Source organism: Oryx dammah, unplaced genomic scaffold (genome assembly GCF_014754425.2).
Source record: "Oryx dammah isolate SB20612 unplaced genomic scaffold, SCBI_Odam_1.1 HiC_scaffold_2, whole genome shotgun sequence".
NCBI lineage: Eukaryota > Metazoa > Chordata > Mammalia > Artiodactyla > Bovidae > Oryx > Oryx dammah.
The window spans coordinates 118095487-118108764 of NW_024070186.1; the positions used below are offsets into that span (position 1 = coordinate 118095487).

The 13278-nt window shown below is 39.6% G+C and overlaps 1 protein-coding gene across 1 annotated transcript in view; it reads right to left on the reverse strand.

The window, feature by feature from the left end:
* Window positions 1–11793, reverse strand: part of NSUN3 (NOP2/Sun RNA methyltransferase 3) — a 59128-nt gene extending 47335 nt beyond the window's left edge. Inside the window, exons 1-3 of the mRNA XM_040226750.1 lie at window positions 11651–11793; window positions 10737–10846; window positions 1809–2152 (exon numbers count right to left, since the gene is read on the reverse strand). Of these exons, the coding sequence (XP_040082684.1) occupies window positions 1809–2152; window positions 10737–10846; window positions 11651–11665 (469 nt within the window). The 5' untranslated portion in view covers window positions 11666–11793. The remainder of the gene's footprint in view (window positions 1–1808; window positions 2153–10736; window positions 10847–11650) is intronic.
* Window positions 11794–13278: the final 1485 nt, after the last annotated feature.

Below are 13278 nucleotides of genomic sequence, written 5' to 3' on the forward strand. Positions count from 1 at the left end.
TGGTTCCTCATTACTGTTAAGATTTCCAATTCCTTAGTATGACATTCTGGAGAAGGCAATGGCAACCCACTCCAGTACTCTTGCCTGGAAAATCCCACGGACCAAGGACCCTGGTAGGCTGCAGTCCATGGGGTCACTAAGAGTCAGACAAGACAGAGCGGCTTCGCTTTCACTTTTCACTTTCATGCATTGGAGAAGGAAATGGCAACCCACTCCAGTGTTCTTGCTTGGAGAATCCCAGGGACCAGGGAGCCTGGTGGGCTGCCGTCTATGGGGTCGCACAGAGTTGGACACGACTGAAGCGACTTAGCAGCAGCAGCAGCAGGTTTAGATAGTTTCAAAGGAATCAATTTTCAGATCATCAGCTTCTTAAAAAAGGAGAACACCTCTGGTCAAGGCTTCTCCTAGCTCTTCACCAACTTTATAAATAAGGAGCACACTTCCTACCCATCCAGAATCTTATTACAGCAAGTTGTGCCAGGGCACAGAAACCCCCCAGAGCATTCCAAACAAAGGCAGTTCAGCACACTAGTGCTTTGGCTGAGAAAGTGAATGAGTCTCCTAATCAGGCAACACAGTCTTTTAAAATTGGTTTCCAATCCTTAGACTTCTTCAAAATCAAAAACAGACTTAGTGTTTACATAGGTTTACATAGTTCCTACATTGGTTTACATAGAGTATTTATATAGTAGATGATTAAAATAATGCTTAGTGAATGAGATCTATGTGATTAGGGTTATAAATCAGGAGTTTAAAGAATTAGTGAGATTACTATAACACAATTCTCACCATTTCATCTTTTCATCTCTGAGAACAGCATTTGCACTTATAAAAACAAAACTATCAAACAAAAACCAGATAGAACTGAGGCTGAACCCTGTCTCATCTAGCCATAAGTAATTTTCACCCAGGGAAATCTGAAGTAATAGTTTAAAAGTTGCATTGTCTCATTAAGAAAAGAATTTGCAATGAATGCATTACTTTTAACAAATATATATAAAAATGTATATTACATATATTTCATCCTTTTTGTACTACTATTAATAGCAATGATAAGTCATTTCAAAAGAACTTTTAAAATCTTTAGAATTGCACCATCCAATACTATACCCACTTGCTACATGAGGCTGTGAGCACTTGAAATGTGACTAATCCAAATTAAAATATACCCTATGTGTAAAATGCATACCAATTTCAAAGACTGTAAGAAAGAGAATGCAAATATCTCATTGATAATTTCTATTTTGATTACATGTTCAAATAATATTTTGAATGTGGTAGGTTATAATGTATTATTAAAATAAACTTTACTTCTTTCTTATATTAATGAGATTGCTCAAAAACATTAAATTATATATATACTTCATGTTATATTCCTATTGGACAGAACTCTCTTAGAACCTTATGGTCCAATAATACAAAAAATGAGTTTCAATGTGTATGTTTTTGTTGCATAAAAGTATGACCACGACATCAATACAAGACTCTGAAGTGTAATAGCAACAATAAAACTAAAAATCTTTGTCATTAGCTCATCAGGTTTCATGTTATCTGATAGATCTGTGTTCACAAAATGTTGTAGTTTTGTTGTAGTTTCCCAATTACCTGTAAGGACTAAGTAGCTGGGGGAAAAAAAGTTATTTACACTATTTCCTCAGTAAAACTTCCACTCTTCTCCACACTGTCTTGGTTTTTAGGCTTTCAAAGTCTGAAAATTCAATCTTACATTTCTTCCCACATATTCTAAAAGTATTCTGTAACATGTGGATATTTAAAAGCTGTCAGTTATGGAGAGAAAAGTACATTACCTGGATAAGCACACTGCAGCAGAGCTAGAGATTTGCCTCCAGGGGCAGCACACAGATCCAGAACCTTCTCCCCATCCCTCAATTCCAGAGCCAGTACTGGGAGAAGGGAGGCAGCATTCAGGAGATAGTATTGTTTTAGGTTTCCAATTTGGTGTCTTTCTGAAGGCATTCTGTGAGGAGTTCTGCTAAGGTAACATTTCATTGATTGAGGATAGTAGGGTAAAGATCCTTGAAAGAGTGAGTGATAGCCCTTCAAATGTAAATCCTTTTCCAGTTCAAAGGGGTAATTAAATCTGTTAAGAAGAACAGCATATTGCCAACAAGATGGAGATGTCAGAATGTCCCTAGGGAGAAAAAGAAAAACAAAGGGGTATTAATATAATACACAGTAATACAATTTTATACTAAGTCAGGGAACTAGGTCCTAGTCTTTCACTTTATTTACCTATGATTTTCAGAACCAGGAGAATTACTTTTTCTTTTGCCTCAGGCTCCCAAATGGCTCAACACAGCACTGTTTTGATCCTGTTTTTAAAACTTTGATATTTTGTTCATCGTGGGTTTTTTCTTTCGTATCAGTCTTGGTCATTAAAACAGTATTTATCTTGGTTCCTGAGTTTTAGGGGCCCCTTAAAATCTGCACCAAAGAGGAATGCCTCACTTGCCTCTCAATCTTGTCCCTCCCTGCACATTATCTTGCAAAAAAAACATGACCTGTCTTTCAGTTCAGTTCACTTCAGTCACTCAGTCGTGTCTGATTCTTTGTGACTCCATGAATCGCAGCACGCCAGGCCTCCCTGTCCATCATCAACTCCCGGAGTCTACTCAAACTCATGTCCATTGAGTCAGTGATGCCATCTCGCCATCTCATCCTCTGTTGTCCCTTTTTCCTCCTGCCCCCAATCTCTCCCAGCATCAGGGTCTTTTCTAATGAGTCAACTCTTCGCATAAGGTGGCCACAGTACTGGAGCTTCAGCTTTAGCATCAGTCTTTCCAATGAACACCCAGGACTGATCTCCTTTAGGATGGAGTGGTTGGATCTCCTTGCAGTCCAAGGGACCCTCAAGAGTCTTCTCCAACACCACAGTTCAAAAGCATCAATTCTTCGGTGCTCAGCCTTCACAGTCCAACTCTCACATCCATACATGACCACTGGAAAAACGATAGCCTTGACTAGACAGACCTTTGTTGGCAAAGTAATATCTCTGCTTTTCAACATGCTATCTAGGTTGGTCATAATTTTCCTTCCAAGGAATAATTCTCTTTTAATTTCATGGCTGCAGTCACCATCTGCAGTGATTTTGGAGCCCCCCAAAATAAAGTCTGACACTGTTTCCACTGTTTCCCCATCTATCTCCCATGAAGTGATGTGACCAGATGCCATGATCTTAGTTTTCTGAATGTTGAGCTTTAAGCCAACTTTTTCACTCTCCTCTTTCACTTTTATCAAGAAGCTAGTTCCTCTTCACTTTCTGCCATCAGGGTGGTGTCATCTGCATACCTGTCTTTAGCATACTTCAAAATCCATCAAAATAAGATTTTAGTCTATCACTCTTTGCACAAGGAAGTGTTTTTCTTAAGAAAAAATTTAAAACCTGAGTCTTAATTTTAAAGGGAAAAGTACTACATTAAAGGCTGTTCAAAAGAGTTAAGTATTCAAGTTTTCCTCTGATGAAGATAAAAGTATGGAAAGCTAATGACAGTGAACACTACAGTAAAAGAGTTAATGAGGCCATCAGTGGCTCAGAGGATACAAAACCAAGGATGGTTTAAACATCACTTATGGACTGATGGTGCAGGTTTTCCCTGCCTCCACCTCCCCAGCAGATGTACCATGCTAATTTTTTATTCGGTCCAACAGTTAGATCTCTTGACAATCACAAGCTCACATCAACTGACAAATGATACAGCAGGAAATTTTTATTTACGAGCTGACCTTTCTAGTTGAGTTATTTAGGAGCCTCATTAACCATGGTCAATTAAGTAAATTCCAGCTGCTACTCACCCTGGTGTTGCCTATGTGAGGAGCGGCTGGACTGAAATGTAACACCTGCGACTCTTAGAGTGCCATGTGACTTTCAACTGAGCTACTATGTGAAATTGCTTTCTCTTATCACTTCCTCTTACTATGACAGTGCGTCACAGAAGCCCAGCATTTCAGTTCTACCGGAGGATGACAATCTCTTTCTTTAAAAAACATGCTTCATAAACTTTAACGCGCATCAAGTGACTGTAAGAGATTGCTGGGCCCCACCTGGGGTTTTCTGTTGTAGGTCTAGTAAGTCTTCAGGTGATACTAATGATGCTGATCCACAGACCACACTTTGGGAACCACTGAATTAAAATGGACCCTAAAAGGAAATCTATTGTCGCAACCTTAGGTCAGTCCATCCTAATTATACCCTCCAAACTGGCTGAATATTGATCCAGAGTTTTCAGTCATGTAGTAACAGGGAAATAATGCTCAGAAGTACAATTTTGTTAATACAGACTAGAGCGGCTTGGTTTACATCATGTGTCCATCCCTCAGCCAACAAATGGCTTTACACACTTCCAACTGGTTAACATCTGGCAGGGCACTTTTAATTGGCTTTATACATTTTCAACTGGCTTTAAACACTTCCAATTGGCTAACATCTGGAAGGGAAAAATCTAATTTTTTTCTTTATAATTTCCAAAGCTCTTTTAGAAAGTTTATTATTTCAGATGAACATGAAAAGCAGTTGGTTAAAAAAATTTCATAAAATATTTGTAAAGATATATTTAGCAGATTTCCTTTAGGATGGGCTGGTTAGATCTCTGGCAGCAAGGAGATCAAACCAGTCCATCCTAAAGGAAATCAGTCCTGAATATTCAGTGGAAGGACTAATGCTGAAGCTGAAACTCCAATATTTTGGACACTAGAGGCAAAGAATTGACTCATTTGAAAAGACACTGATGCTGGGAAAGATTCAAGGCAGGAGAAGGAGATGACAGAGAATGAGATGGTTGATGGTATCACCAACTTGATAAACATGAGTTTGAGTAAACTCCGGGAGTTGGTGATGGACAGGGAGGCTTGGCATGCTGCAGTCCATGGGATCACAAAGAGTTGGACACAACTGAGTGACTGAACTGAAGTGATTTAGACAGATAAAAACTTTGACTAGGATTATATTAAATGTACTAAATTTGGGGAGAATTAACATCTTTATTGTATTCACTCTTTCTAACTTTCATCACAGTATATTTCTCCATTTATTCACATTTTCTTTCAGATCTCTTAGCAAAGGTTATTAATCTTGCATATTTTATTTAACCTTATTGTATGCAAGGACTTTAGTTCAGGAACACTATAGATTCTTGTACACCATCCAATATGCTAAATCTTGAAGGATGAGGAATTAGCCGCAGGATGAAAAGAGAACACAAGTTCCGAGGCAAACACTACAGCGTATGTACAGGTACCAAGGTATGATGGAGAACAGTGCATTTGGGGAATTAAAAGTAGCCCAGTGTAGCAGAAGATTATATGAGACAAGTCTAAGATTATCAAGTTCTAAAATTTTATCTTATAAATTTTAAATTCCTATAGATGAGAAGTCATTGAAAGACTCGAAGAGGGGACAAACTCATTAGATTTAAAAACATGTACTTACAGCAGGATGTGGCAGGAATCTTCAGAAATTAATCCTATCTCATTCTCTAACAACTAGATAAAATAAGCCCTTGTTCAGAACAAACCAATTTTCTGATGCCTCCTAATCTATACCCAGCCAACTGAACTACCTGAATTTCCTGGAGCAAGTTTTCTTTAGTCTTTAACAATCTTAGCATTAACTGGCCCCTCTGCACTAAAATGACCTTTCCTCTCTCACCAACCTGCAGCCTAGCTAACTCTATTTGCTATTAGGCCTTCTCTCTCCAGAGAAGCCTTTCTACCTACCATCCAATCCACTGGCTCCACCTCACCCTGACAACATTAATAATAATAAAGATTACTGACCATATGTTTACTATGTGCTTTTTTGTGAGGGGCAACTATTATGCTTATTTCAGAGGGCAGGCTAACAGGTTTTCAGAGATTTGGCAACTTCCAAGGTCACATCCCTATTGAAGCAGAAGTCTTTCATTCAAGATCCTCTGGCTTTAAAGTCTAGTAGGAGTGTGAGACCTAGTACAGTAGCACAAGTGGTACAGGACAGGAAGGGGAAGAGAAGTTCTTCTCCAAATCTCACCTAGTGCCAGAGGCCCTGCCTCTCGGAAGCAGCCTATTGTCTCTTAACAATGGGAACAGCTTGACTTAAATGGCCCTTGAGGAGCAGCTACAACAGGATCAATTCAATGATGGGACTGCTAAGGTTGCTCAGGATGGCACCTACCAGCCCTGAGAAAGAAAAGCTGTGTATTAATGTGAATCTCAGCTCTCCCTGGCACTCCAGTGCCTGCTCTGGTGGGATGATGCCCCGGAGCCTACTCATTTTGAAAGCTCTGACGGATGGGCAAGTAGCCCAGCAGACAGTGGAGAGAGCATATACTAGAAGACTTAAGAAGACACTGGCCAGATGCCATATTTCGGGCCTCCTCTCAAGATTCTGAAGCTGCTTCACTTACTGGTCTCCAAGCCAGAAGTTCAACTACACCAGCAATCAGCAGAACTGGGACCTAGATCAGTGACCTGCAAATGTTTTGCTAGCATATTCACTGACATCATTTGGGAAAAAAAACTCTGAACCCTCTGCAAAATTTTAAGTTGATATCAAAATCTTCACCGTATGTTTAAGGATGTAACTTCCAGCATACTGTAAAAATTGACATTTTAAAATATGTTACACTACTTTTTAAATCTATCCTGTGGAACCTAAATACCAGAGTGATTTTAAAACCCATCACTGTCCATTTAAAAATTCATGGACTGACTCTTCTTGAACAGGTGGAAATTTTACACTGTTCCTTTCCCTTTTCTTTATATTTCCCCATACAACTTCTATAACTTTAAGTCCTAATACAATTTTGTGCTTTTAATCTTTATTACCCTACATTTCTCTCTCACACATACACACTCACAGACACATGTGCATGCATATACTAAATTTGTTTTCATTGTAGCCTTAAAGTTCTAAGTTATAAAATAGTAGCTTCCAGAGTAGTTATCAATAAAATTATTAGTACAAAATTGACCAAAATAACTTATACATTTGATAATTATCTATACATAAAAAGGGGCTTCCCTATGGCTCAACTGGTAAAGAATCTGCCTGCAATGAAGGAAACCTGGATTTAGTCCCTGGGTTGGGAAGATTCCCTGAAGAAGGGAAAGGCTACCCACTCCAGTATTCTGGCCTGGAGAATTCCATAGACTATATAGCCCATGGGGTCGCAAACAGTCGGCCACAACTGAGCGACTTTCACTTTCCTTCTAAATAGAAAAAAAAAGAAAAAATTCATAGCAAATGGCTCCCTTAATGAAATGAGATGCATCCAGGAATGAATGATCAGGGTTCAACATCAATTTCTGTGGTGGCTCAGTGGTAAAGAATCTGCCTGCAATACAGGAGATGTGGGTTCACTTTCTGGGTCAGGAAGATCCCCTGGCAAAGGAAATGGCAATCCACTCCAATATTCTGGATTGGAAAATCCCACGGACAGAGAAGCCTGGTGGCTGCAATTTAGGGATCTCAAAAGAGTCAGGACACAACTGAATGACTAAATAACAACAACAAATGACCAGGGTTCAACATCAATTCCTATTTTATGTTTTTAGAAGGGGTAAGAAAAACCTTCACTTATATAAGTAGATGAGAATTAAATATATTTTGTTACAGCAATGTCTCCCTTTTGTTAAAATATTTTCTGTTATGGTCTCCAATCACTAAATTAAATATCTTCAGAAATATTTTAAATGATTTGTTAGCTAACAGCTCAATTGCAAGTCCTTTACTTTTGCTGAAAGCAAAACTTGAAGACCATCTGATCTGTCAAAGAATCCGGTAGTAGTCATTTACACTAGCAGTCCCATAGCTTCTTGCAGAGGGATTTTTGACACCCTGGAGGGAATGCAATGTGGAAGAGTCAGGAGAGTGAAAGAGACAAAGACAAAGACAACTGTAGAAGGACAGATTGGGAAAGAGGAATAAGCACCCCCTTAATCAAAGGAAGCAGCGTAATCTTCTGAAAGAGCATATATGAAAGCTGAGCATCCAGAATTCAATTACGATAACTTGCCTGTGCTCACATATCCCTTGAAAATTGCATATTATTTGGACAAAGTCTGTTACATAACATGATTTTCAACTTTTCTGTGATTTCTTTTCTTTACTATTCTATTCTCCATTCTTTCTAATGATGAGGATAAAAAATTATCTAGACATTGCTAAGTACCACTGTTTAGTTCTGTGTAACTGCAAAGACCCACAAAGAGTTCATAGTTAAAATAAAGAAATCCCTTTTGCTTTATTGCTATTATTGCCCACTAGAGGGCGCTCATACAATCATTTTAAAAGTCTGGTTTAGAAATCCAGAAATAATCAGTTCACAGAAGTGCGTCAAGATACGTTCTTGAGCCACTTTCCCTTCAGTCTTCAAGGACTTTAACAATGAGCTGATGGTCTCCTACTCTAGCCTAACATTGTTTCCTGCTTTCCTCCCATGGAAGGGCTGCACCACAGGAGATGACGGCCTGCTGCTGCTAAGCCGCTTCAGTCGTGTACGACTCTGTGCGACCCCATAGATGGCAGCCCACCAGGCTCCCCCGTCCCTGGGATTCTCCAAGCAAGAACGCTGGAGTGGGTTGCCATTTCCTTCTCCAATCCGCGAAAGTGAAAAGTGAAAGGGAAGTCGCTCAGTCGTGTCTGACTCTTCGCAACCCCATGGACTGCAGCCCACCAGGCTCCTCCGTCCATGGGATTTTCCAGGCAAGAGTACTGGAGTGGACTGCCATTGCCTTCTCCGAAACAGCATACTGAGGGACCTTTAAAGACGTGACATGAATGGGCTCACCTGAAGAGCATGTAAGTAACAAGGCAAAAATCGAATCAGGGTAAATTCAACTTCAAAGGGCTACTCAAAGGATGACGGCAAGAAAGATTTTTGTGGAGCAATAAAATTAAACACTAAATCTTCCTCACTACTATAACTAAGAATACTGAGCAAATTATTAGCTTTCTAGATAGCACAAGAACCCACTCTCCCTTCCCTGGAAGTACATAGACTCTGCAAGCACAGTATTATGTCTTGGAAATAAATAGTTAAAAAACAAAAACACTTCTGTTCTTATTTCCCCATGCCATGCTCCATGCTCAGGCTACTTTCCAAGCAGAGAAAGCCTTTATTTTGCTTATGGCAAATTTAGCACATGTTTATGCAAAACTTAAATTACCATGAAAACCCAACAAAAAGGTAGTTGAAGCAGAAGGCATGGCTAATCAAATGGATTTGAGGTTCACTGCTCATTTTGGTTAGGGTCAAATAATAATTTATAAATCTGTCTGAGCACATTAAATATAAAAATAACTCATTACAGGGTCTGAGTAGCCAGATTACTGTTAAGTCTGAAGACAATACACCTCTTGAAAATTTTTTTTAATCATCCATTTATGCCTAATTACATCCAAGGTATGAGAAGCATATAGAATAGGAGTGAGCAGGAGTTTGTGAACCAGAGAGGCACACAAACCCTTGTTCTATCACTTAGTAGCTGAATGAACCTGGGCAAATTTTAATACTTAAACTATGTGCAGTTCCCTCATGTGAAAAGTAGGAAACCTGGGAGCTTTCTTCCAAGCATCAAATAAAGGCACTATTGCCTGGCACATAATAAGCATACTGAAGATGTCTGGCTATCTGGTTATTATTCTATCTGAGTTAACTCTGCATACTGAAAACCTCATGAATTAATTACACACTTCACTGTTCATCCCTCTTTTCTTCTCTGCGACAGAAGACACTCATTTCACTCATTTAAAAACTCTAGTTTTGAAATAAATCTCCAACTATAAACTACATTTTCAAGCTACAGTGTTTACAAGTTTCTAAAACAGTTTGTCTAAAATTACTTCAGAACCATCTCATACTTTGTCAAATTACCAAGACCTGGCTTCTCCTTAGGTCTTTGCTGTCATCATCAGGCCTTGTTACATGGGACTGGGTACTCCTGCCTACTTCTATTGGGATACTTATGGAATTAGCAGTTTATACAGTTTAAATCATGTTCCTCCTCTCCTATGAATACCAGACTGTCAGAAAACTGGACATGGGAACTGTCTTACTGTGTTTCACAGAAAACTGGACATGGGGACTGTCTTACTGTGTTTCACAGGGTATGGTATAGTGCATCAGGCACTCAATGTAAAGAACCCATAAGAGTTAACATACTGACCAAATGCAAAACTCACTGACATACAAATCAAACTTCTCTCATGTCTATGCATTAAATTATTTCTCATTTCTGTTTTCTATAAAACATTTAAATAATTTGTGTGTGTGTGTGCGTGCATAGGCATGTATGTTCAAAACACATAAAGCTAAAGACATACAGAAGAAACATGATCACCCAACAGTGACTTTAGCCATGATAAAGAAGTGATGGCTTTAAAGATTTGTCGCGTTATCTCCTGAATTTTCAGAAACTAGTCAAATATCCTCAGAAGTTTCAAAACTTTTCTGTTACAGTATAATTAATTTTGTCAGACTGGTGGGCAGTCCTGTTTCAAAGATCAAAGCAATTAATCAGGGCAAGGTATAACAATTTTTGCTTATAACAAAATTATGACTACAAAGTTTTCTTTCTCCTCTTTCCATCTTCCTGATTCAAGCTATTTCCTCCTCCTTCTTCTCTTCTGAAGCTACAGCAAAAAATGATTTAAACTCTTATATCTTCACAGTACCCCTATCCCAGAAGGGTTTGTTTCTTGTTCTTTCATAAAGCATCAAAAAATGAATTATACTAACCTTACTGTATTCCATGCATCTCCAAGTTCTTTGGAATACTGCTTTTCAAAATGATCCAATACAACTTTGCAAATCTGTTTTGCAAGCTTCCTCTCTGGTTTTGCTTTCAGCTATGATGATAAGAAAAGTTTGCTGACACACTCTATTACAAATTTACTGAACTTCAACATTACTAGCACAGTCTTTTTTCTTAAGATAACACCCTTTTTTCCCCCTGATAATTACCAGTTAATATAGGAGCTATACCTCACACGTAATAAAACTATATTATCATAATCTACTTATAAAAAACGTTTCTCCAAATGATTATTGCTCAAATTTAAGGCAAAAGGTGAAGTGGAATTGTGGTGCTAACATAGGAATGTGTGTCAAAGGAACAAAATTAATCTAAATAAGCCACTCTAGATGTTAACATCAGGGGAACTCAGGAAAAAAGCATGTATTATCTTAGCAATATTTTTGTAAATGTAAAATTATTCCAAAATAAAGTGCATTTAGAAGAAAAGTTACGTTAGTTTCCTGTGGAAACTTCGCTGCAGTTTTATTTCATTTACTAATCTAAAGAGTTTATCGAAGGCCAATTATGTAACAGACATTCTTCTAATCTCCCAGGATAACACGGGGACAAGGGCAGTTTCAGCCTTCCAAGAGCCTGCATTCTGCTCAAAGTTGAAAGGGTATTAAAGCCTGCAGGCTAGAGTGCAGACTGGTTATTTGCAGCGGAGGTGAGTCGGGAGAAAACAGAAAACGCTCAAGAGCAAGCGTCAAAACACTCAGCATTACTCTATAGCTTTGGACTGAAGCTAAAGAAAGCCTGAGATCACCAAGTTCCCCGCATCCCAGCCCCCTCCCTCGCAACGTCATAGGTCGGTAATGCTTCTGGCTCAGGCACGCGGCTGGGTGCCAGCCCTCACCAAGGTCAACACCATCCCGTCAGGAGAGATCAAACAAGAAATCAATTCCACCGGGTATCTAAAGCTTCCAGGGAACAAATGAACAGCCCGTCTTAGGATGTTCGCCGGAATTCTCTCCCATCCCTCACGTTTCCGGTTTAACTTCTCGCGAGATTCTGCTTTGCCCGAGTCACGAAATCTCGCCTTTTAAAAGATCCCGATCCCGCGAGGCTTTACCTGGTGGCTTAAAAGGTAAAGACTGCGTGCCGTGCGGAATGTATGGGTTTAATCCCTGGGTCGGGAGGATCCCCTGGAAAAGGGACTGGCGACCCACTCCAGTAATCTTGCTTGGTGAATTCCATGGACAGAGAAGCCTGTTAGGCTATAGTCCATGGGGTCACAAAGAGTCGGGCACGACTGAGCAACTAACACACGTCCCGCGAGAGGCAAGAGCAAGTGAAAGTGAAGTCACTCAGTCGTGTCCGACTCTTTGTGACCCCATGGACTGGAGCCTACCAGGCTCCTCCGTCCATGGAATTTCCAGGCAAGAGTACCGAAGTGGGTTGCCATTTCCTTCTCAACGGGATCTTCCTGACCCAGGGATCGAGCCCGGGTCTCCCTCATTCCAGACAGACACTTTACCATCTGAGCCACCTGACAAGAGGAGGCAGTGCCTACCTACTCCGGGGGCGTGGCCAGAGCCCCTGGTTGGAGCCTTGGCCAGACGGTCTTCAGAAACCATGCCTCACTCTGAAAAATTTCTTTCTGCGCTGTATTTGAAGTTCAGAAAAAGAATGGAAGTGTTTGTCACTGTTGTTAATCGCTCAGTCGTGTCTGATTCTGCGATCCCATGGACTGCAGCTCGCCAGGCTTCCCTGTCCCATCACCAACTCCACAAGTTTACTCAAACTCATGGCCATTGAGTTGGTGATGCCATCTAACCATCTCGTCCTCTGTTGTCCCCTTCTTCTGCTACCTTTAATCTTTCCCAGAATCAGGTGTCTTTTCTAATGAGTCAGCTTGTATGATGGTTGTTTTAAGATGTTCTCAGAGGCGAAGATAGCTACTGCTAATATACCAAATCTGAAGATTCCCATTAGCCCAGATTCAGGACTCAAGATAAAAGGACAGATATGATGAAAAAAATTGTCACGTGTTTCCTAGAGATGGCTCAGTGGAATAATCTCTCTCTCGGGGAGAGATAAAGGATTAAATTGATTTAAATACACAGTTAAAACGTTTAGCATAGAGATCAGGAAATAGTTAACACCCAAATGTTAGCTGCTACTGTGTTTTATATTCACTATCTTGATCTTAGTGATTATTATCAAGTCCTGATACCAAATGCTGACTAACAAAATGACCTTACATTCTAACACCCTAAAAAATGAACCTCTTCACCCACTTTTACTAGGTAAAGTGCTACTGGTTCTCTGGAAAGGATCACACCCATTCTGATAGGAATAGCAATTTATTTGCTCTTTTAGTGTTACTCTTTAGTTGTTCCCTTGTAATATCAATTAGCAATTTATCAGAAAAAGTCAGTGCTAAGGTAGTGCCTAATATTTAATGAGCATCATCATTTTGAGACCCTTGATGCTCAAAATATCAATGTAAGTATATACTATAAGTGCAAATCTTAAGACCAT